This window comes from Thunnus maccoyii, chromosome 3 (genome assembly GCF_910596095.1).
Source record: "Thunnus maccoyii chromosome 3, fThuMac1.1, whole genome shotgun sequence".
Lineage (NCBI taxonomy): Eukaryota > Metazoa > Chordata > Actinopteri > Scombriformes > Scombridae > Thunnus > Thunnus maccoyii.
In genome coordinates, this window is record NC_056535.1 from 32655074 (window position 1) to 32682942 (window position 27869).

The window sequence follows — 27869 nt, forward strand, 5'->3', positions numbered from 1 at the left end:
ACCTGTCTGCTTCAAAATTGATTTTAAGATCCTTTTATTGGTTTATAAAGCTCTTAATGGTCTCAGTCCTATCTGTTTATCAGATTTGCTTTTATCCCATAAACCCTCTAGAACCCTTAGGTCTTAATTATCCCTAAAGTCAGAACAAAACCCCACAGTGAGGCATCATTTTATTATTATGGTCCACATCTCTGGAACAGCCCTCCTGAAGACCTGAGGGCAGCAGAGAATATTGTTTTTCAAACATTTGTTAATTAGCACTAAAATAACCAAACCAAAGTATTGGATAAAATTTATTTTTGACCAGTTGATGGTGCTAGATGAAAAGTCAGGAAATCAAAGTTATTAATTCATTCTCTGAGGAGCATGGTGTTGCTAGAGGAAAAGTCAGGAGTTTATGTAAGTGAGTCAGACTCATCCCCTCTGGACTATGAATATCTGTAAAAAATAAGTTTTTAATATATTTCAGTCTGAACCAAAGTGGAAGACCTACAAACCCTCAGACACAGAAATTACCACCCTGAGGTTAGAATGAAAATGGCCAAGATTAATGAGCTATGATGAGCCATTTATTCACAATTAATTTAACTTTGAAATACATACAAAAATGAAATCATCAATCTGTTCATTTATTTCCTAGATCCTATTAACCAGTTCATTGTTGCAGGGGCCAGAATTAACAAGAAATCACATTTTCTCCAAACGTTTATTTCTCACATTTAACTTATTACACAGACAACCAAAAGAATGAGACAGTATATGATCAAAATGCATATAAACAGACATACAAAAAAAACATCTTTAAAATAAATGAACACAAATAAATACCCGGCGGGAATGAAAACTCAACCTAACTTTCTATCTTTATACAAACAAAGGGTCATTTGTTTTTGTTTTTTCGCTACAACTGAGTGCCCATTGACTTGCACTAGCACCGCTAACAAATGCAAACATACGTGAGGCTGCCTTTAGATTCTGAAAAGAAAAAACACCTGTGAAAACAAACTTAGTTGATCAGAATCTTGTAAGCGTTCAGTTGATTTCTAGCGAACAAAAAGCAACAAACTTGTCTCCATCAAACTCTCTTATTTCGGCTTTCAGCAAATAAAAGCAACAGAAGCTGTAAGTTCTGTTATATCGGTGCTCGCTGCAGTGCTGAAAGCTACATGCTCATCTATTTGGTCTTCCTGTGGATGATCAGGGGACTGTGTCCTCCCTGCATCTTGTGCTCTCAGAAACAGATAATTACATTGCAGACAGTCATTTAAGGTATTCAGGATGGACGGTTCTCAAGTCCCCGGGTGTCCTGAATGCTCCATAAATCCTGCTTAGCTGACAAAGTGCATATCAATCAGCGTAGTTTATAGTGAAGCCATATACAGTATTGTTACATCGAGAAAAAGTCAGAGTAAAAGAGCTGAAACACAGGCGACATCTTGATGAAATGCAGATGGGCAATACTACCTGTAACAGGAATGGAGACTGAAGAACAAAATCACTGTAGAAAACGATCTGAATAAAAGAAAACAAACATTCAATTTTCTATCTCCATTCCAGTTAACTGCGCAGTGACTCGAGTCAGACCAAAATACCTCAAGGTGGGTTAAATTATTTCTGTTTATCTGATGTGTGAGATTTCTGTTTGTGCTTTGACGGTTGGGTAATTAGCCAGAAATATATTATTGGAGCCCTGGATCAGTCAAGTCCAGCATAAGTCCTGCTTTTGATGACTTGCACCTTAATTTGGACTTTAATGTTAGACATGACCAGCTGAAGGGACTGTAGATGAAAATTAGCTATAAGCTAAATCTGGTACAGAACATCAAATGGTAACATTTATGTTTAACACTGTACGTGGTCCCAATAAATAAATAAGATCAGATCAGACGTGATTGTAGTGACTCAAACATGATCTTAGTGACTCGAACATGACCGTAGTGACTCGGAAATATCTGTAGTGACTCTGACATGTACTTACTGACTCCGCATGACCGTAATGGCTCAGACATGATCATAGTGACTCGAACGTGACTGTAGTGACTCAGATATGATTGCAGTGACTCGAACATGACCATAGTGACTTGTACATGATCACAGTGACTCAAACATGTCTAATAACTCCGACATGACCATAGTGACACATTTGCAGTGACTCGGACATAACCATAGTAAGTCCATGACATGACTGTAGTGATTTGGACATGATTGTAGTGACTTGAACATTACCATAGTGACTTGGACATGATCACAGTGACTCAAACATGTCTAATGACTCCGACATGACCATAGTGACACATTTGCAGTGACTCGGACATAACCATAGTAAGTCCATGACATGACTGTAGTGACTCGGACATGATTGTAGTGACTTGAACATGACCGAGACATGACAGTAGTGACTCAGACATGACCACTGTGCCTCGAACATGACCATAGTGACTTGGACATGATCACAGTGACTCAAACATGTCTAATGACTCCGACATGACCATAGTGACACATTTGCAGTGACTCGGACATAACCATAGTAAGTCCATGACATGACTGTAGTGACTCGGACATGATTGTAGTGACTTGGACATGATTGTAGTGACTTGAACATGACCGAGACATGACAGTAGTGACTCAGACATGACCATAGTGACTCAGATATGATGGTAATGACTTGGACACAACCTTAGTAACTCAAACAAGTCCTTAATGACTCTGGCATGGCCATAGCGACTTGGTCTTGATCTTAGTGACTCAGACCTATACTAACTGGGACATGACTGTAGTCACTCAGACATGATCATAGTGACTCGGACATGACCATAGTAACATGGACATGATCGTAGTGACTTGGATATGACCATAGTGACTCAGACATGACTATGACACGACTCTAGTGACTCGGACATGATCGCAGTGACTCGGACATGACCATAGTGATTCAAACATGACCATAGTGACATGGACATGATCATAGTGACTCGGACATGACTATGACACGACTCTAGTGACTCGGACATGACCATAGTGACTCAGACATGACTATGACACGACTCTAGTGACTCGGACATGATTGTAGTGACTCGGACATGACTATGACACGACTCTAGTGACTTGGACATGATCGTAGTGACTCGGACATGATCACAGTGACTCGGACATGACCATAGTGATTCAAACATGACCATGGTGACTCGAACATAAGCACTGTGCCTCGAACATGACCGTAGTGACTCAGATATGATGGTAATGACTTGGACACGACCTTAGTTACTCAAACATGTCCTTAATGACTCTGACATGACCATAGTGACATGGACATGATCTTAGTGACTCAGACCTATACTAACTAGGACATGACTGTAGTCACTCAGACATGATCGTAGTGACTCTGACATGACTATGACACGACTCTGGTGACTCGGACATGAACGTAGTGACTTGGACATGACAGTGACATGACTGTAGTGAATCAGATTGCTGTGACTTGAACATGACCGTGGTGATTCATACATGATTGCGGTGACTCGGACATGATAAAAGTGACTTGAACTTAACACTCAAACGTTGAAGACTTGGGGCTCGACTTGGACTCGGAGTTTGCCGACTTGACTTCAACACTGTAACTTGTAACTTTTCATGCTTTTGTTGCCCATGTGTCATGGCCTCAAGATTTAGCCAGGAGCGTACAGCAGCCATTCCAACACTATTGAAAAAGCATATTAGGCTAACAGCACATACGTATAGCAAACACGTGACTTGTTGTAGAGTGTACAGTGAACATCCTCAGCAGTTACAACCATTCCTATAAGCAAAATAGAGATATTTCAGTCACTGTATGTAATACATTTAACATGATGCAGCATTTCAATGATGATAGTCACTATTTCCAAGAGGAATCGATAAAGTGCCAAAACCTTACTTTCAAAGTTAATACAGGCTCTACTTCCTGTTCAGTGATTCAGAAGAGTAGCTAAGAGGAGTCGCCTGAGTCAGACTTTGGGGTAAAACCATTGACCATCTCTGAGGTTGTGATAAATTTTAGGATATTCTTGATTAGACTTTTTGCATTTCTTGCTGCTGTGAGCAATTCTTGGCTGTGGCTTTTACCTACAAGTTTTATCTACACTGGTGGAAGAAATATTCGCATCTTTTACTTAAGTTAAATGAAACAACACTGCATTGTAAAAATACTCCATTATAAGTAAAGGTACATTCAAGTATTGGTAGAAAAATGTACTTGTTATGCTAAAAACTATATTATATTATTGGATTACAATTAATGATTCATTAATGTGTAAATATGCCAATTTAACTACTTTCTATACTGTTGGTGACTTAAATCTATAATAATGCATCATATTTTGTAAGCACATTATATGTTTTATATGTAAAATATTAATTTGTACAGAAAACTAGTGACTGCAGCTGTCAGATAAATGTAAAGTACAAAGTAAATGTACTTATCTACAATGCACCACTGGTAATGAAAGTAAACAATGTCTTTTTGGGTATTATACTTAGTTTCAGCTTTTGTTGGAGCCATTTCGTCAAAGTATTTTGCTTAATGTGACACAAAAATGGCAACCAAGCTTTAAAAGCTCCTTTACATTCAAACATAAAAGGTGATTTATGTTTTTATTAGTCTCTAGTTTTATGTTTAAATTGTCTCGTGCAGCCACAGTGCAAAAAGCTAAAAGCGTAAGGCACACTAAACAGAAGAGTTTGATGTAAAGACGACATTATCTTACATCGCGTAGGGGTATGCAGCTCTATGAAATTCTCAACTTTCCCAATCAGAAGTCCAACTTTGTTAACTCTTTCAAACAGTGGACATCTTAGAGTTTGTCAAGTTTACTGTCTGTCTATGAATTCAGATTTGACCAAAGCGTCCAGTATGTGACATGTAACCCAGTATGTAATCCCCATGATGATGTCAGTGACTCCTCCTGCTACGTTCCTCCTAGCATCAGTCCTACTTTGACTCTGATTGGACAACAAATCCACTTTTTTTTCCTTCTCTCCACCGAAGATATTTTGTATTCTTCCTCCTCTTATTCTCTTCTGTCATCACTGTCATCTTCTTCTTCTTCTTCACTCAAGGCTCCATTTATATAATCTGTCTATCAAAGGCGAACGTCCTTCATAACCTGTCTCCTCTTCCTCTTCGTCCATCAGAGATGTGTGTCCTGCTCCTCTTCTTCCTCCTCGGTTGCTGCTTGATTGACAAACACCTAAAAAAAACAAAAGATCAGAGGTTTCATGCTGTTTGTCGGGTAGAATAAAGTTAATTTTACCATAAGAAACAAGACAGCAGATTATTTATCATGTCAAAAGTCATTTTATGATCTTTCTTCATGTGTGAGTCCCTTATTTGTCACAGACTCTGAAACAGTTTGTGGAAAAAAAATCATCTTTTTTAAAAAATCAGTCGTCCAATCACCTGCCAGCGACTGCTCTCCTCCCCGCCTCCTTCTCTCACCCCTGCCAGCCCATTGGTGCTCGGCTTTTTCTCCTGCATCTCAGGCTGGCTGTCATTGGTTACGTCCAGCGTGGGGTTGTCGTGGCAACCGTTCTCCACAAAGTGAAGCTCTTCAGCGCGGAACTGCGAGGTGAGAAAACACAAGAGCTTCTGTTTATGCGCCTGTACGTGACACATTTACTCCTCTTACAGCACGGTTAGGACAGGCGTGTGTGTGTGTGTGTGTGTGTGTGTGTGTGTGTGTGTGTGTGTGTGTGTGTGTGTTTACCTACCGTAGTCTTTGTTGCAGGCAGTCGTCTTTGCCAGCAGATGTATATGAATCCCGATGTGATGATGACCATGCAGATGGAGCCGATGATCACCAGAACCACAAATAGCTTGCCGTAGTCACTGCGTGTCTGACTGGGCCGAGACTGACAGTTACTGGCCGCGCTGAAGTTAGCGATGCCCACCTGAAGAAGCAAACACACACACACATTTAACTGGATATGAACAAAAACAAAATGTCATTACAGAAAAAGCATGTTCCTGCATTACAACACGTATTTTTCCATATTAAACAAAACTTGTTTATATGTATGTGTTGATTAGCAGCGTTGGCATAGTTTCTATAAATCTGTACAATATTATATTTGCAAAGTACTTATTTTTTTATTAATTATCATCAGTACCATCATTCATAATCTTATGTATCATCATTATGTACATTTACTTACAGATAATAGTTTATATTTTATATGTAAAAGTAGTCGACAGATAAGGTCTAAAAGTGAAAATCTTATTTCATGAAATTGAGTAAAATTCCCTTTTTTTCACTTTATTAATTTCTTTTCTCTCTTTTTCTAAAAACTAATAGCGGACTGATATCAAAAAGCACTGGATCTAGTTTTTGTGTTATGATATTAATCTTGCAGTGTATGTTGTTACATGGTTGATTTAAGTGCTGTCATGGTTTTTTTTATGAGTTTCTGTGTTTGAAAAATTAATAAAATGTATCAAAAAAAAAGTTTAGGAACATTATTTAAGATTTTCATACAAACACACATTTCCTTCTGTTGCACAAATTCACGATGACACCTTATGCTGGTGTCTGATATCTTTCATAAAATGACAGTCAGTAGTTTTTTGCAATTTTTGTAATTTACGTGTCCAATCCTGAGCGTACAGGTCCTCAATCCCCCCAACAAATCTCATGTTTCTGAATCCAGTCAGTAGAAATTTATATTTCAATAATTAGTTATTGATAACGACTGTGCAAACACAGATTTGGAATATTTTTGCAACTCTTCATACAATTTTACCTGGAAACTCTTTGTGCAATGATATAGTTTTAACACTGACGTCACCATAACAACAATATTGTCAACTTTGACCTTTAACATAAACAAAAGTCTTGTATGTTATGTTTAACAATTAACACAGACTCGATTCAAATTACAAGTTCAATTAGAAACGTTGAGATCACTGTTTACATCTGTAGAAACAGACAGTTTTAAACATTTAAACAAATTATTCAGACAGTGTACCTCATGTAAACATTTCCTGATCTCTCCCAGCATTCCCAGCACATCCTTGGTAGCTATCACTCCTGGAAGACATGACACATATCCAACAATGTTAACATCCCAACGTCTGTGTGTGTTTGTACAGTATAAGTGTGTCTGGATGTGTTGGCTAAGCAGCTCTCAAAGCATCGTTCATCATGTCTGAGTTAGCCGGTCTGCATGTACTGAAGCAATTACTTATTTGGAAGATTCCCTTTATGTCTTGTTGTCTGACATTAAAATCTGAGTTTGCTACTGATGTCTCAGATTGTCGAAGGTTTTCACACTTCATGGTGGCTGCTGAAAATAACTGCGTGTGAAATCACACCTTCTATTTTTGTCTATTTATCCAAATTAATGAAGAAACTGCAGACAAATAACAACACAAAGCTGCTTTTATGACAATAATCAAATGTTTCAGAGTACAGAGTCATTACTCAAGATTAAGGTTAGTGTTGAGCATAAAGAAATGTCAGTAAAATGTCCTTTATTACTTTATTTTCCATTTAATTCTATAACAAAATGTTGTGTGTGTGTACCATGCTCAGACGCCACGTTCATCAGCAGCTGGTGTTGTTGGTGTGTAGGCTTGCTGAGGTAGAGTACCCACGATCCCTCGGGGCTGTTCATTCTTCGTGCGAACACTCGCTCCATGATCTTCAACAGTCGGACGCCCTGGTCTACACGGAACTCCTCCTGTTACACACACACACACACATTTTTCTACATGTTACCACTTGATCTCCATGACGACATCAAAAACTTTTTCATCTTTCTCTCTCTTGTGTCAAAGGAGAGGAAACAAGAGAAGGTTGGATAAACTGTAGGAGCACAAGTTTAACTCTATTCATGTTGCCGTAACAATCATAAAGTCACTGCGGCGGCTGTGTGGGTTTGTGTTGCTGCCATGGCAACAGACACCATGGTGAAGGTCCTTCCTCCCTCACTACCACACACACACACAAAAACAGATGGCCTCCAGCTGTTCAAGTCCTGCTCCTCCGCCTGACAGCATGAGAGAAAAGTCAAGCCGACATTCATGTCTGCATTCAAAACGAGGATGAGGGATGTTTATTTTTAGGGAATAAATGGATGGAAAAGAATCAGAGCACTTTAATGCTTAAGGGTGACTTTCACAACTAAATTGTGTGGTTCAGGTCAAAAGAAGTCTGGTCTGTTTGCCTGTTTGGTTTGGTTTGTTCAGGCTGAGGAGAAAGCTGTCAATCAAAGTCGAAGTCAGCGTCCAAACAGACTCTGGTGCAGTTTGTTTGAGCTGAATAGATTAACTTCAGGAGTTTGTGAGAGTAAATATGTGATTTTATCCTTAATTCAAAGATAAACTACTATTAAATCCATTGAGAAAGTGATCTACCAATCTCTATAAGCCATAGACTTAAGCTAAAAGACTTAAGCTAACCTTCCTCTACCTGCCTAACTGCTTCCTGGACGAGTGAAGCCCTAGAATCTATAAAGCCTGTGACAAACCCTCTGGGAACAAAGAAGCTGGCTGATCTGTTTGTATATGATGTGTAAGTTTGCTTTATCTGATAGTTTCTGAAGGCATTTAAAGCTTTAGTAGCTTATGATTTGCTATTTTTCTGTATAAATTAAGTTTAAAGTCTTCCTCCACTCAAAAATGTGTTTTTCCTCTTGCTTCTGTTCTTGTTCTGTTTCTCTGAGCTCATTGAAAATCCTGTTTTAAGAGGCGGGAGTACAAGCGTGATTCGTGACATCACAACTAGTTTGGAAGCCAATCCTGCTGCAATATTCAATTTGCATAAGTGTGAAGCGGAAACCTGAATCCTCCAGTGCACAAACACTGAGAACGGACTTTACAGTGAAGGAGGAGACATCTTGTGTCCAGCAGTTAAAGTGGAGTATTTTACACACATCTTAAAACATGTCTGGAGCAAGCAGCAACCTCCGGGGCTGTAAAATGAAGCCAATGTGGAAGTGCCAAAAACTGCAGTTCCTTGAATGGCCACTTGAGGCTCCAAAAGCGAGTCAATCCCCATAGACCCCCATGTTAAAATGCCCAACTTTACAGCAGAAATAAACATGTTTACAGCCTGGTACAAAAAAAGGTTTTGGTCTCTGTAGCTAATTTCCCCTTTCATGACAACTATACGTTTATAACTCACCCATTTAAATTTTATTAAGCCGTAAAGTTCTGCATAATGAAGAATATGGCTGCTTTGAGTGACAGGTCCGCCAGCCGGTAGGTGGCTTGTTTCAGCCATTCGGCCCGCCTCTTTGCCCATTTTTGATTGGCTGGGAGTTAGGCAGCGTCACGCACCGCCAAGATGGCGACGGCCGGAGCAGCTCGCTTTGAGCTTCAAAACCGCTCTTCAGAAACCAACGGGTGACGTCACGGTAACTACGTCCATATTTTTATACAGTCTATGGTCTGGAGGGGATCTTTAGTATGTTTAGACAATAATTGTGTTTGAAGTTAAATGTCTAGATTAATATCGTATGTTATCCTTTTAAAAGAATGGACTATCCTTAAGATATGAGTATCCAATCAAAATAACTCTACAGCCTATACTGATAGAAGTTCATTTTGGTAACCGTGGTACTCACACAGTTGAAGTTTTGTGTCATGTTCAGGATGACGTAGCCGCGTCCAGTCAGCTCGCTCCAGTCGACACACACAACCTGAAACTGTCAACGTTAAGAGTTAGAACGGAAATGTAAAGACTATCTGCATATATGTTTGTGTGTAAATGTACCTGCTGTGCTTCGTCCATCTCGTTGAAATCACCGCCCAGTAAGAAGAACTCTGTGACTCCGTTTCCCCTGACCTCTGACCCTCGGGTCTGCGGGGGCACGGTCTTTTCCCGCCAATCCCAGGACGGGTCGGTGAAGCCGACGGAGGGTGAAGGATCTGTGGTGAGCGGGACGATGTGTCTGATTCTTGTTTCCTCTCCATCAGTCTTTCTCCACTCCTCCTCCTCCTCTTCCTCTTCACCTAATAGAAAAACAATGAGTTTATGATGCATTTATTAAATAAATGTGTTAATAAATGTAGTAATTTAATGTCTCCTCACCTTTTAACTCATGTTCTTCTTGTTGCAGCTCCTCTTCTTCCTCCACGCTGGGCTGCAGAGGCTGTCTGCTGGGAGCCATGCCAACCTCTGGCACAGTGGGATTCTGGGTAAATACACCTATGTGTGGCAGACCTGTTTCTTCCTCTTCCTCCTTCCGCTCTGCCTCTTCGTACTCTGTGTCATCTGCAGGAACAAACCAGACGTAAAACAAAAGCAAGAAGATGCTTTTTAACCTTTTCTTTACTTATCTCATTGCTGTGTTGTGTTTCTGGCAAATGTAGTTTGACAAATTCTCTCATGCAAGACAGACATGTTCGCATATTGCAAAAACCAAACTCTTTAGTCTGATCTTCTGTAGCAGTGCATTTTTGTTACCTTTGGATAGAGACATTCTAGCAGTTTCCTCTGTTTCCAAAGACTGACGGCAGCTTTACATTAAACATACAGACATGACATCTAACTCTCCACGTGAATAAGTATATTTCCCAAAATGTCAAACTATTCCTTTAATCTGCAAACATGAAGGCATATACCTTTACTTGTAGGGCATATTTTTCATCCCTCCTTTATTAATTAACAGCACACACACACACACACACACACACTCACCGAGCACTTTATTAGGAACACCTGTGTAATCTAATGTAATCCAATACAACAGCTCTGCCATAAATTCTACTTTTATGAAGCTTATACACTTTCAGTTTCCCCCCCTCATGTATGTTAATGGGGTGGAAAAAATATCAGGAATAAATTTCAATATAATGTGCTCCAGTACACCACCAGCACCCACTATGACCTCAATAATAAAGATAAAGGAGAATTATCACCGTTCTAACTATGCCAATGGCAGAGCTGTTGTATTAAATTGCATTAGATTGCACAGGTGTTCCTGATAAAGTGCTCAGTGAGTGTATATATGTAGTATACAGGTGTATACACAGATACACACACTCTAGGTACACTTGATTGCTCATGTAATTATCTGTTACTGGATAACTTAAATATATAAAGCAACTGTTAAAAAAAAACAAATTGAAGGGAACCTCATCGAACACTTTTATTTATGTTATGGGTTGTGTAAAGGTGGAAAAAGTCTCTGCACACCTGAATATGTGACAGATGTGTCGGAGGAAAAGCACAACTTGAATAAAAATGAGATAAACTCCCACACACTGTCTTGCTGTTACTGCTGGAATATTATTAGTTCACAACGTTTCCTTCATCGGGTATACACCTGATGGTTTGTGTAAAGAAAATTAATATCAGCCAGTATATCATGATCAGATTTATTTCATTCAGAGTACCTTTTGTATAACTTCCCAGCAGCCCAAAGTCTGTGCCCGTGTCAGTCTCAGGAGTGGCGGTCCCTTCAGCGTCTCCAGCAGCAGCAGCAGCAGAAGTAGAAGCAGCAGTAGATGTAGTGCTAGTTATAGTGATGGAGGAGGGAAGGTCTCCGTAGCCACTGGAACGACCGTCTTCATCCCCCTCCGCCTCCCACGGCTCTCTCTCTAAAGGAGCTCCCTGTACGGTAAACATCAAGCTATCAGGAGACGAGTCATGGTGGTGGAAGTGTAATAAAAAGGGTGAAATTTCCATTTGTTTCCCCAACATTTTAAAGATTTCAGTTTCATTTACTCGCTAAAATCACTCTGTTGTCAACTAGCAGTCCAACCACCGTAAATCAGATGAGAGAAGCTCGGATTTGATTTTAAAAAGCTGATCTATTAATCTGGATCGCCTCTGAATCTTAAGTTTGCATGTTAATGAAATGTGTCATTTGAAAGGTTAATTATATGTAAATAAACTGCACTCACTAGGTTTTACTTTCCTGGTTTCCTGATTTCCAGACTTCATTGTGTCCCCCCCAATTCTGAAGCTAATTATTGCTGATAATGGTAGAAATAATAGCAGTAGTCACATTATTTGTAGTACTGATGGTTGCAGTAATACTGATATTGCAAGTAGAAGTTGTTGTAGTAAAAGTAATACTATGGTAATATTTATAGTAGTAGAAGTAGCAGCAGTAATAGAAACAGTGTTGTTGGCGGTAGTAGAAGTAGTACTAATGGTGGTTGTACTGTATGTTATAAGAGCATGAGTAGTAGAGGTGATATTACTGGTAGTATTATAAGATCAGAAGTAGTGTGTAGTCATTGTAGTGAAGACGATACTGACACATGTGGTAACAACGTGACTCAAGGGGCTCTTGCGTGTGCTGCTATTGATCTGTAGATTAATGGTTTAAGAAAAATTAGTAAGAAAAACAGCATCAACACAGTCTTTTGCTGTGTGGCTTCTCCCCGCTTGCTCAGTCATTATGAGTCGACGAGACACCGCTAATCACATAAAGAAGTTAAAGACTAAGACATTAATTCAGCGCAAGGTTAGTAGGTGAGCCCTGGATTACATCTGATTTACTTTGATCCAATTAAAGCCAAACTACAGCTGATGATTTCTCTTTTTATTTATACTGTCTTCAAACCTCCTACAGTATATGTTTATTTAAAAGTAGTAAACTGGAACTTTTTCACATAAATACACTTCAATTTTGCTACTCTTTGTCACAGACTGATAAATCGTGGCCAAACTTCTCTGTCTGCTAGTCTTGGTATGCTTGAAACAAACTAATTCATGGTTAATTAACTGCACTTATAGCGCTTTTCTAGTCTTATTGACTACCTCCTCACACACTGATGGCAGAAGCTGCCTCATGAGGTGCCAACCTGCTCCTCAAGAGTGATAAAGAAGCGCCCCACAACGTTTCTATGCTCATCCATTCACACACACACTCACACACCAATTTGGGGTTCAGTATCTTGCCCGAGGACACTTCGACATGCGGACTGGAGGAGCCTGGAATCGAACCACCTTCGACCTTCTGATTGGCGGATGACCTGCTCTACCTCCTGAGCCACAGCCACGCCAAATGCACAATTCATATTCACAATAATTCATACAAAGTATCGTCACGTCTCAAAAAGTGTCAATACATGTTCCAAAAGCAACTACTGAGGCAGGCGACCCTGTTACAAACCACATACATGTGTATTTGTCCGAGGAACTTTTATGAGGAAGTTTGTATTGTATATTTGTATTATATTGTTTATTACATATGTGTAAGTCTAAATTTTATACTTTGTATGGCCAAAAACACAAAAACAATAAACAATCGTTATCAAGGCATCTTTTCTCTGCCTTGTTCTGTCCTCACCTCCAGGACCGGGGTCGTACGATGCTCCTGTAGCCCAGAATCGTGCACCTCAGCTGGGGAGGAGATGCTGGGCTGCTTGGAGCCGGACGGGAGGAAAGACGGACTGTAGCCTGTGTGACACAAAGAGACGTCAGAGATGTCAGAAACACGTTTGCACACTTCTCATGAATAAACCTCTTGCGGCATTCTTCAGTCTACAGTTGCCAGGAGGTTTTGACAGTCTGCTTGTATCGAAGACTCACAGTAGACACGAGAGCATCTGCTGCTGTGCAAATTAGTTAAACATTAACATTGTGTAGGTTTAACAAAGACATGCTTATTTAGCTTTAAATATGTAAAAGAAATAAAGAACATTTACGCTAAAACAGTATTGGTTAGCTTGTAAGGTGACATCATGAAACAGTCAGTTTATTAACAGCTAATTGGTTTCCAATCAAAAAACAGCACAAACATTACACACTGAATTCACTGAAATGACCGAGTTGCATGTTAGTAAATGTACACAACCTTTTCCAATAATAATATGGCTGCTGATGTCACATTGAAGATATTTATTATTGAATTATTATTGATGTTTAGTGCTTGTTCCGATTTATATTTTGCTGTTTAATGTTTAACATGTTCACCATCTTAGTTTGGCTAACAAGCATGCTAACGTTAGCTAATTAGCACTAAACACAAAGTAAAGCTGAGGCTGATTTGGAAAGTATTAAACCAAAAGTGTTGGATAAATTAAAATTTTGACCTGATAATGGTGCTAAATTAAAATTCAGGGGTTTACCAAAGGCATTTAAATTTATCCTGAGGGGGACGTGGATGTCTGAACGAAATTTCATGCTAATCCATCCGACAGTTAGCGAGACATTTCACTCCAAACCACAAATGTCAAACTCATGGTTCACTCAGGGATCACTAAAGTCAGTAGGATTCAACCTTTTGCCACCATTGCAGACGTCTTCTGTCTGCCAGGAATTAATATTTGAATGTGGCAAACTCAACACTTAAACCAAGTATTTCCAAACTTCGCTGGACATTTCCATGATCTGCCACAGCTAGCGCAGAACACTTGATGCTTGTCAGACAGATAAATGTACAAATGTTTGAATTTAAACATTGGTTATGCCCTGGGTAAACATTTTATCATTCAGGCAGTCAGTAAACATCTGCAGGATCACAAAATGCCTTTGAAGATGCAACCTGCTGCTGGACAACAGCATGTTTTCCCTCAGGTTTGAATAGGGAACAGTGTGTGACCGGATCATGGAGTAATGTATGAGCGCTGAGGTTACTAATGGATATAATATGGCTGCCTGAGGATGAGCTGTGTGATCTCAACAGCACTTTATTGATTGAAGATCATTTCTACCAACCGATTAGAGCGTCCAGATCTGGCGTTGTGTGGTTGACCTCCAAGGCATCCTGGACATGAACATCTTCGATGTCTGTTCCTCCTCCCCTCTCTTCTTCTTCTTCCTTCTCTCTCCTCCCTCTGTCCTCCCCCATGTCTCTCTCCCAATCGTCCTCCCCCCTCTCCTCTCCCACTCTTCTCTCTCGGTCCTCCCCTCCCTCCTCTCCTCTGTCTCTCTCCTCCGTGTCCGTCCCGTAGAAGCCGGAGGCCTCCAAGGAGGCGTCGCCGGCTCCCGGCCCACCGAGGAGCTCCGTCTCTGGGTCAGTGGAGTCAGTCTGTCCCCGGTAGCTTTCTGGATCCTGGGGGACTGCGAGATGAACCATACGCTGAAAGAGGAAAGATATTTGGACAGAACAGTCAGACCGACAGATAGAATTCAGAGCTAAATATTTAAAAAACTGAAAATAAGGAAAGGTGCAAGTGTCTTTCACATCTTTTATAAATATTCATCCTATAAAACTCTCCTGCACTGCTGCAATATTCCTCATGGCTCGAATGCAGAATGTTTTTAGGTTTATTGATTAATATTAGTGACTAACTGGCATTCAATAAATACTTTTGCTGATCACACAAATGACACAGCATTATTTCATGTTGATGTTTTGTATTGATCGCTGCTCCTGGCTTACTCCTCTTTACTGAGAGAACATGACTCTAGTCTTTGTGCAGGCTACTGTAATGCAAGAGGACATCATGGGTGACTTACTGAGACTGTTTCACTTACACTGCACCTTCATTTTATTACTTCATTTACATTACTTACTGCCTGCATAAAGGAAAAGTAAAAGGAGGAAATATATTACAGATAAAACACGTCTCCACACATTCACATACGCAAAATGGAGACGATAGGAACTTTGAGAAAGATCTGCACATCTCTGCTCAGGACTGTGACCCTTAATGAATAAAATATGCCTTATATATCTCTCATTATAGTGAGGAAGATGTTATAACTTTCTCATTATACAGAGAAAAATGTACTCGCTTTTTTACGCAATATGTTTCGTGCTAAAATTAGAAACTTTTCTCATAATCATAGGTGCAAACACATCCAACGGGCTTGGTTCTTTCTCCAATAGAGACACAATGTGGACAAAATCCTTCAGAGTGTCTGTATGCTGATAACAAATCCATCTAGGATGCTTAGTATGAGCAGAATTTCACTATGCCTTCGCCCTAAAAGAAAGTAAGACTTAGTATAAGTATATACAGTAGACAATAGGCCACTGGTATTCATTCAAACATTCACACGCATCTATTTCAGTAGCAGCTCATTGTAATGAGAAAATGTACTTGTTTTAATATGAATAAATGTTCCAACGAGCTGTTTATCTCATTATAACGAGTGAAAAAAAACATTTATAACGAGAAAGTATCACGTTATAATGAAAATATAACGTACAGTACCAGTCAAAAGTTTGGACACACCTTTCCATTTGAGAAAGTGTGTCCAAACTGACTGTTACTGTATATATATTGAGAAACTGAGCAAATATTTGTTTGTCATGGTGGCACCATTACGCTGCCGTACACTGAAATGTCATTTTTGTGTTTCCAGTTTATTTCCTTATTTATTCCACATTCCTCATTTACAGGTTGCATCCATTTAGTCTTGCTGAAGTTGTTACTGCACGAACAGGAAACATGAAACGGTGACAGACTCTTTTTATACAATCAAAACAAAACACGTGTTCGAGTTGAAGCAAGGATGCAGGTATTTACCTGTACTGCTGCTGCTGTTTGCAGAAAAAAATCATTTCATCAAGCTATATTGTTACTCTGCACAGTTTAATACACATCACCTGATACTTGTCCTCACCTCCATCTCGTCCTCCACGTCTAAGTTTTCATCCACAGCTGCATGGGTACTGGCTACGTCCTGGCTGGCAGAGGACAGAGGTGGGTTTAACTGGGAGGAGTTAGCCGAGTCCATCTTGGTCTGTGAACGAGATGTTTCGTGTATCTCCGGCCAGGCCATGTCATGAACCAAATGAGGTTGGACTCGCACTAAGTCGTGGACTGTGTGGCGTTTGGTTCTGACTAATTCCTGGATGAAATGTGGCTGGGCCGGGCCTTCATCCCGGAACAGACGAGACACCGGAGAACCGAGGGGGATGACACCCTGGGAAGAACCGAGTCTGAAGGCATCGCAGCCGGTTAGAAGAGCTGCAGGAAAGAGAGAGAAAAACACTTAAAAGATGATTTGTTATGTACCACAATGCCTTGTTAGATTAAAAAATGGAGGTGGAATCCTTACGTCTGAAATGAAATTTTATTGATCTCTCTGGGGAAATTAAGTTGTCACATCAGCAGAGGTTTTAGGATTCAACGGGGTAAAAGCACTCAAACAGAATATAAAACAGGCAGTAAGTGGTGAGAATTATATGGGTGGCAAGAAATAAAGCACAAACAAATAAGATGAAACACATTAATGTATGATACCAACAATTTTTAACACTTAAGTACATTGCAAAGTGGGAATTAATGGACTAATAAATATGAAAAAATTTGAATAAAATCCAATATATTTAGGAACAAGCTTAATCGTATACATCCTTCAGCTGTTTGGTTTAATATGGTGACAGAAGCATATATCTTTCAGGGCTGTGTCTTCAGTTTTATTCCGAGCCATTTTGCATCTTTGCAAGCAAATAAAAGTAAAGAAAACAACAGAAGGTTGATGTCTAATTTAGTTTCATGGCATTCAATTTTCCTAAAGTGAAAGTCTGAACAACTGAAGAAGCTCAATTTATGCAGCGTCACTGTGCGATGACACATAATAAACCTAGCGCGGCTCATAAAAATAAGTCAAATGAAAAGCAAAAAAAAAAAAAACAGAGGTCAAATAGATCGGAGTGAATTGACAGATCAAATCATTTTAACGATTTCTCTCTCCAGATTTAATGCAGTTTTGTTTTGCAAAACTCTGAAGACCTGCAGCACAGAGAAAGAACAGAGATAAGAGCGCTCTGTTGTCTGCATTAATACATTCAACTCATTTAATTTACTGCTCTTATATTTACTGCACTGCTGCCCTTGTAAAGTCACTGCAAACCTCTTTCAGTTCAATTTCTCTCATCACCACATCTACTCTCCATTCATTCTCTCATTCCTTCATTTTCCTAATCAGTTCATTTACTCATTCATGCGTTCACGGACGGTCAGTACTTTCATTAACTTGAAACCTGCCACCCATTCATTGGATAATTTAGTCCATCAACTCATTAATTTATCTATTTATAATCATGACATCGCTCATCTGTCCCGTCCGTTCGTCCATCATTAATCCCCGTCACTGAAGCCCTCCCTCCAGTCTCCCTCATGTATCCCATAGTGCTCCCTGTCTGGGACCACAGATGGCCGTCTGACCTCAAGAGGCTGACTGAGCAGATTATGATATCATCGCCAACATGTCTCAAACACGTCTGCAGCATGTTAAGCTCTCCGGCCCGACACCATAGAGCCTCACAAGGGTACGAGGTGACGAAGATCCATCAGTTTGCTCATGATAACTAAATTATTTTAACAAAAAAAGTGTAAGTTGCTCATATCTTATATCAAATCTAACTTTCAAATCGAGTTATCTCAGTTTGTAGTTATCTCCGTATAGAGAGATGGATCACAGGCAGCCGCTGCAGAACCTCCTTCCTCATAAAAGATGTTTTATGATAAATAATTCATGAACAAGACTGAGACCGCATCTACACTAAGCCATCTGAATTTTAAAACGCCAGGGTTGCTGTTCCCACCTGTGGTTGCCGCTCATATTGCTGAGCATGAAGAAGAAACTGCCTCTGAAGCTGCTACTTTGGCAGATGAATACGTGTTGGCACATAAAGGAAAAAACGGGAAAAAAACTGTGTTTCAGATCATTTTACTGCTAAAGCTATTGGTCACTCCATTAAACTTGCTTGGTTTGAGTCTGCAAAGATGAATTGTGGTCTATGTTCGGTTGGTTTTGGTCAAGTTTGTAATTATTGCCATTGACAGGGGTCATTGGAAAGCAGAGCATCCTGTACTGAAAAGCAGCGTAAATCACCCAGGTGGTAAAAACCAGCTGCTCTCGTTGCTCCAGTTAGGAAAGTTCCAGTTGTCTCTAAGGAGGCGCTTCATGCAGTTAAATCTGAAACTCAGAAATATCCTGGTTTTAAAGCTTTTGTGTCAGATTGGTTTATATCTCTCACTGGTATTAAAGTGCCTGTAAACATTCTACGAGATCCCATTTCTAAGGACTCGCATACTGGTGATAGACTTGGAATGGGTTTAACCACTCTGTTTGTTCCTTTTGCACAAAGCCAGTCCCAGATAGCGAAATTGCTTTGGCCCAGATCCGGCCCACATACTGCGTGGAATGATGGGCGGTCCGTTCCTGTTTCCCAGATCTGGGCCACAAGCAAACCGCATATCAACCAAGAACAAACCAGATAAACCAGAACTGGCCCACATCCAGAACACACATACCTGAGAGTGCCGCATCTTTACCAAAAAAAGGCTCACATTTCATCTGGGATATTTGGGCCATGTTTGCTATTTTACATGTGGGCCGTTTAAGGCCATTTTGTCCGGGTCAGAGGAAGGCCAGCGGTGCCTGAAGTGGCCCACTTCCGTATGCTATCTGGGGACTGTCTTGTGGCCTAGTGGATGGTCAGTTTCTCTTTTAATGTGAAAACTTGCATCCACACTTGTATTCCAGGTGGTTTTTATGGAGACATCTTTCCACAGTGAAACAACTGCACAAGAGGATCAGCTGAATCTCTTCTTCTTTGTGCTGTTTTCAGTTGCCACACAAATAAAATGCACATCACGGCCAACATGTGGTGAGGAGCAGAAGAGACTTATTTTATCATCACAATGTAGTCTGATGAAATCTACTTAAGTACAGGTTAATGACGACAGCGGTGCCGTGAAACTGGCTCTATTGCCATTTAAAATGATCGATCACAGAAAAAGTTAAAGGTGACAGAAAGATCTTCTTAACTTTACCGACAGCCCCGTTTGCAAAAGCTCCGTTTTCCCCCGGACACAGTGAAACACCGAGCTAATAATATTCCCTTCAACCTCAGCTGTGCTTTGTGTTGTGTCCTAATTAGAAAATGTCAGTATATGCAAATGATGATGATGGTGATTATGAAATTAGTGAAGCAAATTAAAACAGAATAACAGAATCGCTCTGCTTTAAGAAAACAGAAGCTGCATCTCAGGCTTTCTTTGACTGTTTTCTATAATATTTTGCATGGTGTGCTGCAGATGAGTGTCGGTGTGGATCTGCTGTGGCAGGAAGCTTTGGACAGGAGTCAGACAGCCTCTCTTCATCTAAAATAAATACTGAAGTTCAGCTCCAGTTTTTGACAAACAGCAGTTCTGCTTCACCTGCAAAATGTCACTGACAGAGACGCCAAACGAATATAAATGACGAGGCGGCGGTCTGTCTGTCTTTGTGGGAGGAGCAGGGGGCCAACTGTCTCATAATGAGTGATGTGTGTGTACTGTTTTTGACTGGAAAGTGATTTGCAACTGATAAACTGAGTATTTTTAATGATAACAAACCTTGCAAAGTAGCCGTTTCTGTTTTAGTGTAAATGCTAATGACTCTTAATCTTGCTAATAATTTTGTGACAAGAATGGAGCTCGATATGTCACAGAGAAATAAGCCTTAAAAGGCTTTGGCTACACAGGTAATTTGTAGGATCAATTCACAGTTGGTTTTTGGTCTTTTCATGGATTTGATGACAAGAAAAATATAGCAGGCAAGGTGCAACAAAAACATTAGGTCACAGAATAAGCTGTTTGATTATATGCTAACACTAATATCTCCTGTAAAAATCAGGGAAGACTTTTAGTTCACCTCTAAAAAGTGCTTGTTTGAAAAACCAGCGGTCTATAAAATGTCCTTCTTGCCCCGCTGCTCGCTGTGGATGACCGGTCCAGTCCAAGCCGGTCCAAGAACAGGAGGAGAGAAAGATAAGGCGCCTATCAGACAGAGCACTTTTTAGCAGCCTGAGGCGGCTTTTTGTAATTGTTTTCAGTGAGGGTGCAGCTTTAAGCGCTCTGCTTTTGTGTTTTTTCACTCTATGCATCTCGCGTTTTTGCAGGAGCGCCCAATCGGATGAATTGAGAGGCGGGCCCTCTGTGGTGGTGATGACAACAAGTGGAGATAACAGTCATGGAGGACAAACTAGTGGTGGCTGTTGCTGGATACCCGGAGCTAAATGACTTTACCAATTTAGTTATCATGATCTGAACAGAAACAGTAGACCTGGACTGAGTTTAAAATTGTAGGCTTCAACAAAAAAGGCAGCGCAGTGTGCCTCAAGTTTGGCAACCTGCGAAAAGCGCTCTGTCTGCGGGATCCATCACCCAGTGGAGAGGTGCTGCAGTTGTTTTAATTCCTCTCTCCTTCCCAAACCCCAAAGTCAGCACTGTGTAGACATAACTGCATGTTGATAAAGTGTGTATATGTGTGTGTGTGTGTATGTGTGTGTGTGTGTTTGGATTTCTACCAATCTGAGGACCAAAAACATCCTCAGAGGCCAACTAACAACATAACTAATAACTTTGATTTGTGAATATTTGGTTGAAGAGGGAGGAGATGTTGGAACAATAAAAGCCCAAAGAGTGTTTTAAATGTGCAACGTGTGCACTGATGTCTCTCTTTAAAGCACATTTCCTGATGCAGTGTTATTGTGCCATATACCCAGGAGATATATTTCAGAAGATCGTGCAGCACAACTAATGCACTGGTACTAAGATGCTCTGCCCACTAAATAAACAGTGACTGGAGCCTCGAACCTTGCCAGTATTAGCCTCTGCTCTTTGTGCTGAGCTCTACTTTACTCTGTGATTGATTTGTTCAAACTAAAAAAACAATCGATGGAGATAAAGAGCACTAGCTCTCTTGTTTTTCCCCCCTAAAAAGCATGACAGGTTGACCTTGAGGTAAGCAGCTTTGGGGATAAGTCCATCACGAGAAAGAGGACGACTGAAAGTCCAACTTGAGTCAACTCTTATGTCGATGATTCACTCATATACCCGGTAGAACAAGAGGACAAGAGGATGATACTTTAATTCTAAGATCAGACAACACATTGGGCCTCATGCAAGAATATTTTCATATTCTTATCCTAAACCTCTCTGACTTTTTTCTGTGAGGTTTGTTTGTACGATTGTTCCAAGGCAACAAACTCACAAACTTGTCATAAATCACTCGTTTCAGCCTGATGAACGTCACCTGTTCCTGAGGAGGTGAATGTTCCTGAGATTTCATTATTAACATAATTGACAATCCTAAAATGTCCATGTTCAGCTTCGTTTGTTAGTGACTTTCATTCACAAAAATGTTCCCAAAGAGTAAAAACAAGACTTCAAGTCCTGCTTACAGAAATCAGCAGACAAAAACATAACACGTTTAGAAGTGTTTCTCCCCTTGTCAAGACCTGTTCATGACTATATGGCAGGTCTGAACTCGTAAATTTCATAACTCAGAGAAAATTCCAAGTACAAGAAAACTGATGAATGCCACAAATTTTCTTAAATTACTCATACATGCTTCTCATGAATTAATCTGTTTATATGATTGGTTCTTGCATGACGCCCATTGTTTTTGTCTTTGGAGATGGTCACTGTGTCAGATTATGTGATCATTTAGAGTATTTCAACTGCGTGAACTTTCCAGGAGACCAAGAACATTTTTAGGAACTCAAGAACTAAACAATAGTTCCAGGTGACAAAAAAGTCCTTGCTCTGCGTATGGTACTTTCTACTTTCTAATAGTTAAGGAGCTTTAAGGGTGGGGTTTGCGGGGCTGATTGGTTAGACACAAGTCAGGTTTCCATCCAAATTTTAACTGAAATTTCAGAAAACTGATAAAAGAAATTGCAAAATGATCTGCGTTTCCTTCCACCACTGTTTTGCAAATATTAATAATTGAGCGCATCAAAGTAAACAGCTGATGTTGATGATGAAGTGGCGCTGATTCTCCAATCGAGTGCAGTAAACCACAAGAAGAAGATGATGCCGCAAAATAATGACGCAATTAATTGAGCGACAGTCAAAGCTGAAGGAAAATGTGATACACATCCTGGTGATGGAGAGCATGATGGTCAAACAGCTGACATGGAAGCATTTTGATAACAGCCCTAAAGACATATTCTACCAGTTTAATTCCTCTGGTTCCACTGGTCCTGGAACTTTTTCGGTTGAAAAAGTTTGACCATTGGTAGCTCTGATAAACCAACCGACAGACACATTTAGTGACTATCTGGTGAACATAGTGGAGCATATTTCCCTCAGGAGCTGGTGGAGACCAAAACCAGAGTTTAAAGAGAGTGAATATCGGACTAACATTCATGATGTGGTCAGAAACGTTAGTGCTGCTCCAGGCCCACTGGATAAAACAACAACAGCTTTATAAGGTGATGATACGTAGATGTTTACAGCTTGTTGCTGCCAAGTAGCCATAAGCTCCACTAAAGCTGTTGTTTAGGGCTACAACTAACTATCATCATTGATTAATCTGCCGATTATTTTCTCGATTAATTGATTAGTTGCTTGTTCTATAAAATATCAGAAAATGGTGAGAAATGTTTATTACTGTTTCCCAAAGCCAAGATGACATCCTCAAATGTCTTGTTTTGTCCACAACGCAAATATGTTCAGTTAATTGTCACAGAAGACTTCAGAAACCACACAACATTCACATTTAAGAAGCTGGAATCAGAGAATTTGGACATGTTTTTCTTAAAAAATGACTCAAAACAATTAAGCGACTATCAAAATAGTAGGCAACTAATCGATAAATCAACTAGAGTTGCAACTATACTGTTGTTATTTTATCTTTTTATAATTATCAGCATTTCACATAAGCCGTAGAACTCCAGTGTTGTCCAAAAACTATTAAGAGCACAGAAAAGTCAATTTCTCTCATGCTGCACACCCTAGTTTCACCGCTACACCATGACCTTGAAAATTGTGTCTACAAAGGCAACTTTGCAGCGTAATTACTTCAGAAAAGTCTTCCAGCATCCATCCAGCTGGAAGAATTGAACAGTTGAGTTAGCCTTATCAGCTTAACACAGATAAGCTCCATGCTGGCGGCTGGGTGCCACAGGGGGGGAAACGAGCAGGTGCTGGAGGGGAGAGACCCTCCGAAGTTCATCAAACACAACGAACCTGAGATTCCAGGTGCAGAAAGAAAAAAACCCCCTTGACGAAAAACTGATTTGTGGCTGCACACAGCAGACAGGTAGGAAATCAGATCGTCGATACCAGACGTCACACGGTGTGATTTAGTTAACTGCAGCTCGCTTCATGTTAATCTGGCTGCTCTGTGATGCTTCACATCAACGATTCCTTCGGGACAAGAGAAGAAAACCAGAACGCTGACTTGTTTGTGTTTTCAAAGCAGAATGGCATCTAAATGTCTTCAATGTCAATGAATCATTTTATCTGTTTAAAGTACGCCTGCAACTAGTGATTATTTTTCATTATCGCTTCATCTGCATATAATTTTCTTGATTAATTAACTATTTTGTCTATAAAAATGGCAGGAAATCGTGAAAAATGACACAGTTTCCCTGACAACCTGAGGTGACATCTTCAAATTGCTTATTTTTCTGACCAACCGTCTAAAACTCAACAATATTCAGTTAACGATCACACACAGCAGTTGTAAATGTCCAGTTATTTGATAAAATCTGATGATGAAGCCACATTTTGCTCATATAGTCTCTGGCTTTCATTTTGTGTCTGTTAGGGGGGGAGTTGCCCCTTAAGCCTGCCTCTCTCCGTGCTTTAACACCCCTCAGATCAGATTATGCTGGACCAGGACCCTCCCCCAAATCCCCTTCACCCCGACCGACTGAGAGATGGACAGGTTGGTGACACAGCTCACCGTCCTCTTCCTCACCCTGTCTCTTTTTACTCCATATTGGAAAAGCAGGAAAGATTTCTCCCAAATGTTTTATGATTAGCACAAAAAAAAGAGTATTTTCTCTCTTCTGAGTTTATAACCAAACTGTAGCATGAAAACGTTGCACAGTTTACGTCTGTGTAGCCTCACAGACACAGAGACAGAGCTGAATCTCCAGATTTCACCAGAAAGAGCTGGAAGCTGCAATATCAAAAACACATGAAAACAAAGAAACTCCTTTTGTGCTGCTGCTGCTGCTGCTGCTGATGAGCTCTGCAGGGAAGCAGTGAGACAGTTTTCATCCCATAAACAATCATCAAAATGTGCATTAAAATAAAAACATTACGTTATAATTATGTCGAGGTTGTGATGATGATGATAATGATGATTATCTCTAATTATTATTAGCGCTGAAATTAATCCTGAAAATAATCAGCAACAATTTTGCGAACCACCTTATTGTTTAAGTAACTTGTCTTTTTAACTAGTTCCAGCTTTTACTGCTTTTCTCTAAGGCTGCAACTAACGATTATTTTCATTATTGATTAACTGATAAGTCGTTTTAGTCTTTAAAATGGTGAAAAATGTTGGTCACTGTTTCCCAAAACCCTAGATGACGTCTTAAAATCTCTTATTTTGTCTCCACCAACAGTCAACAACTCAAAGATACTCAGTTTACTGTCATAGAAGACTAAAGAAACCAGAAAATATTCACATCTGACGAACTGCTTTTTCTGTCAGAGATGATCCGATTAATCGATTATCAAAATAGATGGTGATTAATCTAATCGTTAGCAGCTAATCGATTAATCGACTAATCATTGCAGCTCTACTTTTCTTTGTTTTATATTGTAAATTTAACATCTTTAGGTTTTGGACTGAGCAATTTAAAGACATTTAAGCCAATTTTCACTATTTTGTAACATTTTATAGACTAAAAAAATCAATCAATTGCAGAAATATTAATCAGACTAATTGATGATAAAAATAGCCATAATTATTATAAATATTATAATTATATGAGCCAGTATTTTTACAAATAATCACAACCGAAGCATCACGTTGGTTCATCACATAATCAATAACATTTAAAAAAATATATATTATTGTTATTATCCATGACAGTGCAAAACTGCTGATAGTCAAATGAACGCTGACTCATGTGTTGATGATGATGATGATGATGATGATTATTCCTAATGCCATGTCTGGTGCCCAACAGCAGGTCCTTGTGTGTGTGTGTGTGTGTGTGTGTGTGTGTGTGTGTGTGTGTGTGTGTGTGTGTGTGTGTGTGTGTCAGACACTGCAGTGTGTGTGCTCTGATTTAAGTGCACTGCGCGCCTCCCACACAGTCAGCCTGAGCATCTACTTTGCAGAATTTAACCTGAACCAGGTCATTAATACAGATTACTGCTGGTTACATTATTATTATTATTATTATCATTATTATTATTATTATTATTATCATTATTGTTGTTGCTGTTGTTGATTTTTAGTGCTACTGCATGGCACATTTACAACACATTTACATTCTTACAGGAGTTAAAATGTGCTTTCTGCTCCGTCGGGAGTTTATCTTCCTCTGTGATGTTTTCCAAAGTCTCCAAATATTTATCTGCTCTCATTTTCTAGAAGGATTTTCCTGTTTTGTTGTAAAGTATTTGTGCATCCTATTAAAACCCCTGAATCACTGTGTGACTGGCTGTAATAAATGAAAAGAGGGACTCACCTATCAGCGTGATGTGCAGCAGGCCAGCCATGTCTGCTGCAGTGCACAACATCCCCGCTGCCCTGCTCGGCTCTTAACGGACGGACGGAGGTTTGAAGGCTGCAGACGCGCTCTGGATGTGAATGGAGGCCCGTCAGGAAAGCGCCGCGCTCATGGCTGCCGGTGTGTGTGTGTGTGTGTGTGTGTAAGTGTGTGTGTGTGTGAGAGAGTCCGTACAGAGAGACAGACAGGATGTGTGTGTGCGGATAGAGATGCGGTCAGAGCAGCATCTGATCCGCTGCACCACCGACGCTGGAAATAACCGCCGACAGCTGCGTGTTGTTCTTCATATCGGCCGCCAGATGTCGCAGCTGCGCACTGATGCGGCTCAGACCTGCTGCTGCGTTCAAGTGCTCCTCGTAATTTTTATAAAGCAGTAAACCAATACAATGAAATACCAAAATACCACATGACTTGCACTAATGTATTATAGCATATTAATATCAATGATCAGTGTACACTCAGCAAATGGTGTATTATTGTTACAGATTATCCTGAAACACAGCTGGAAACAACACTGATGTGGTGGTCTTTTTGTTTCTTTTTTAAAGACAAACAGAAAAGGACTTATGTGAATTATTTACCTCATAAAATCCCTTTTTTTGTGTGAGCGTTACATTATAGTTATAGATTTATAATAAAACAGAAGAAACTATTCCAGCAATGCAAAATAAAAGAAAAGAAAATTAAAAAGAAATAAAAGACTCAAGTAAAATCAGGAAAAGTTCTCTGATAAATGTATGTTTTAAAGGACAAGTTTACTATTATTCTAAAGATCCCCTTCAGACATGTTTTCAAATGAATGTAAATACTCTACTTTGAATAATAATGTGTGTCTGATATGGTTTTTCCCACAAAACAAACTAATTTATCTCATTAAAATCCTTAAAATGGCATCCTCTCCTTCTCCTTCATTAAAAATTCCAGAATCTATAAATATGCAAATATATTTCATTTCAGAAGTTTAACTGCTGGACACAAGATGCCTCCTAAAGACCCGGTTCTTCTGCAAACACCTCTGCACTCGATGGACTGAAGGAAGAGGAAAAAAAACTGCTTCTATACAATCTGTGCACTATCTGTTGGCATCTACGTCCTATTGGACTCAGATTTAAGCATAATGAGCTCCTCGTGTTGTTCTCTCCTGACTAGATCCCTGCTTGTGTTGTATCAGCTCTCAGATGTATGTTCCTTTGGATAAAAGCGTTTGCTACATTAAATTGTAAATTGTAAAATTGCATATTGTCTCTGAATGTTGGAGCAGGACTGGCTTTCAAACTATTTGTGATGTCATGCTCGTAGGCCCGCCCCCCTTAAAATTGGATTTTTAATGAGCTCAGAGAAACCGGAGGGGGACTTTAAGTCTGTCTGTCGATTTAAAGATCCCCTTCAAATGTGCTTTCAGTGTAAGTGATGGAGACCATAAAGGTTTATCTGAAGCTTATATGAGGCTTCAGCAGTCATATCGAGTGGATATCTTTGTATTAATGTGCTTTGTACTTATG

General features: G+C 39.8%; 1 protein-coding gene across 1 annotated transcript; it reads right to left on the reverse strand.

The window, feature by feature from the left end:
* Window positions 1-547: 547 nt before the first annotated feature.
* Window positions 548-26763, reverse strand: podxl2 (podocalyxin-like 2). Its single transcript, XM_042407490.1, has 13 exons — window positions 26326-26763; window positions 16509-16855; window positions 14652-15015; window positions 13282-13391; window positions 11375-11591; window positions 10068-10250; window positions 9750-9988; window positions 9601-9681; window positions 7557-7713; window positions 7000-7061; window positions 5746-5925; window positions 5435-5596; window positions 548-5225 (listed from the first exon to the last, which is right to left on the reverse strand). Exons 1-13 carry the CDS (start codon window positions 26375-26377, stop codon window positions 5166-5168), a joined length of 2214 nt encoding a protein of 737 aa, XP_042263424.1. The 5' UTR covers window positions 26378-26763; the 3' UTR covers window positions 548-5165.
* Between the last annotated feature and the right edge of the window lie 1106 nt (window positions 26764-27869).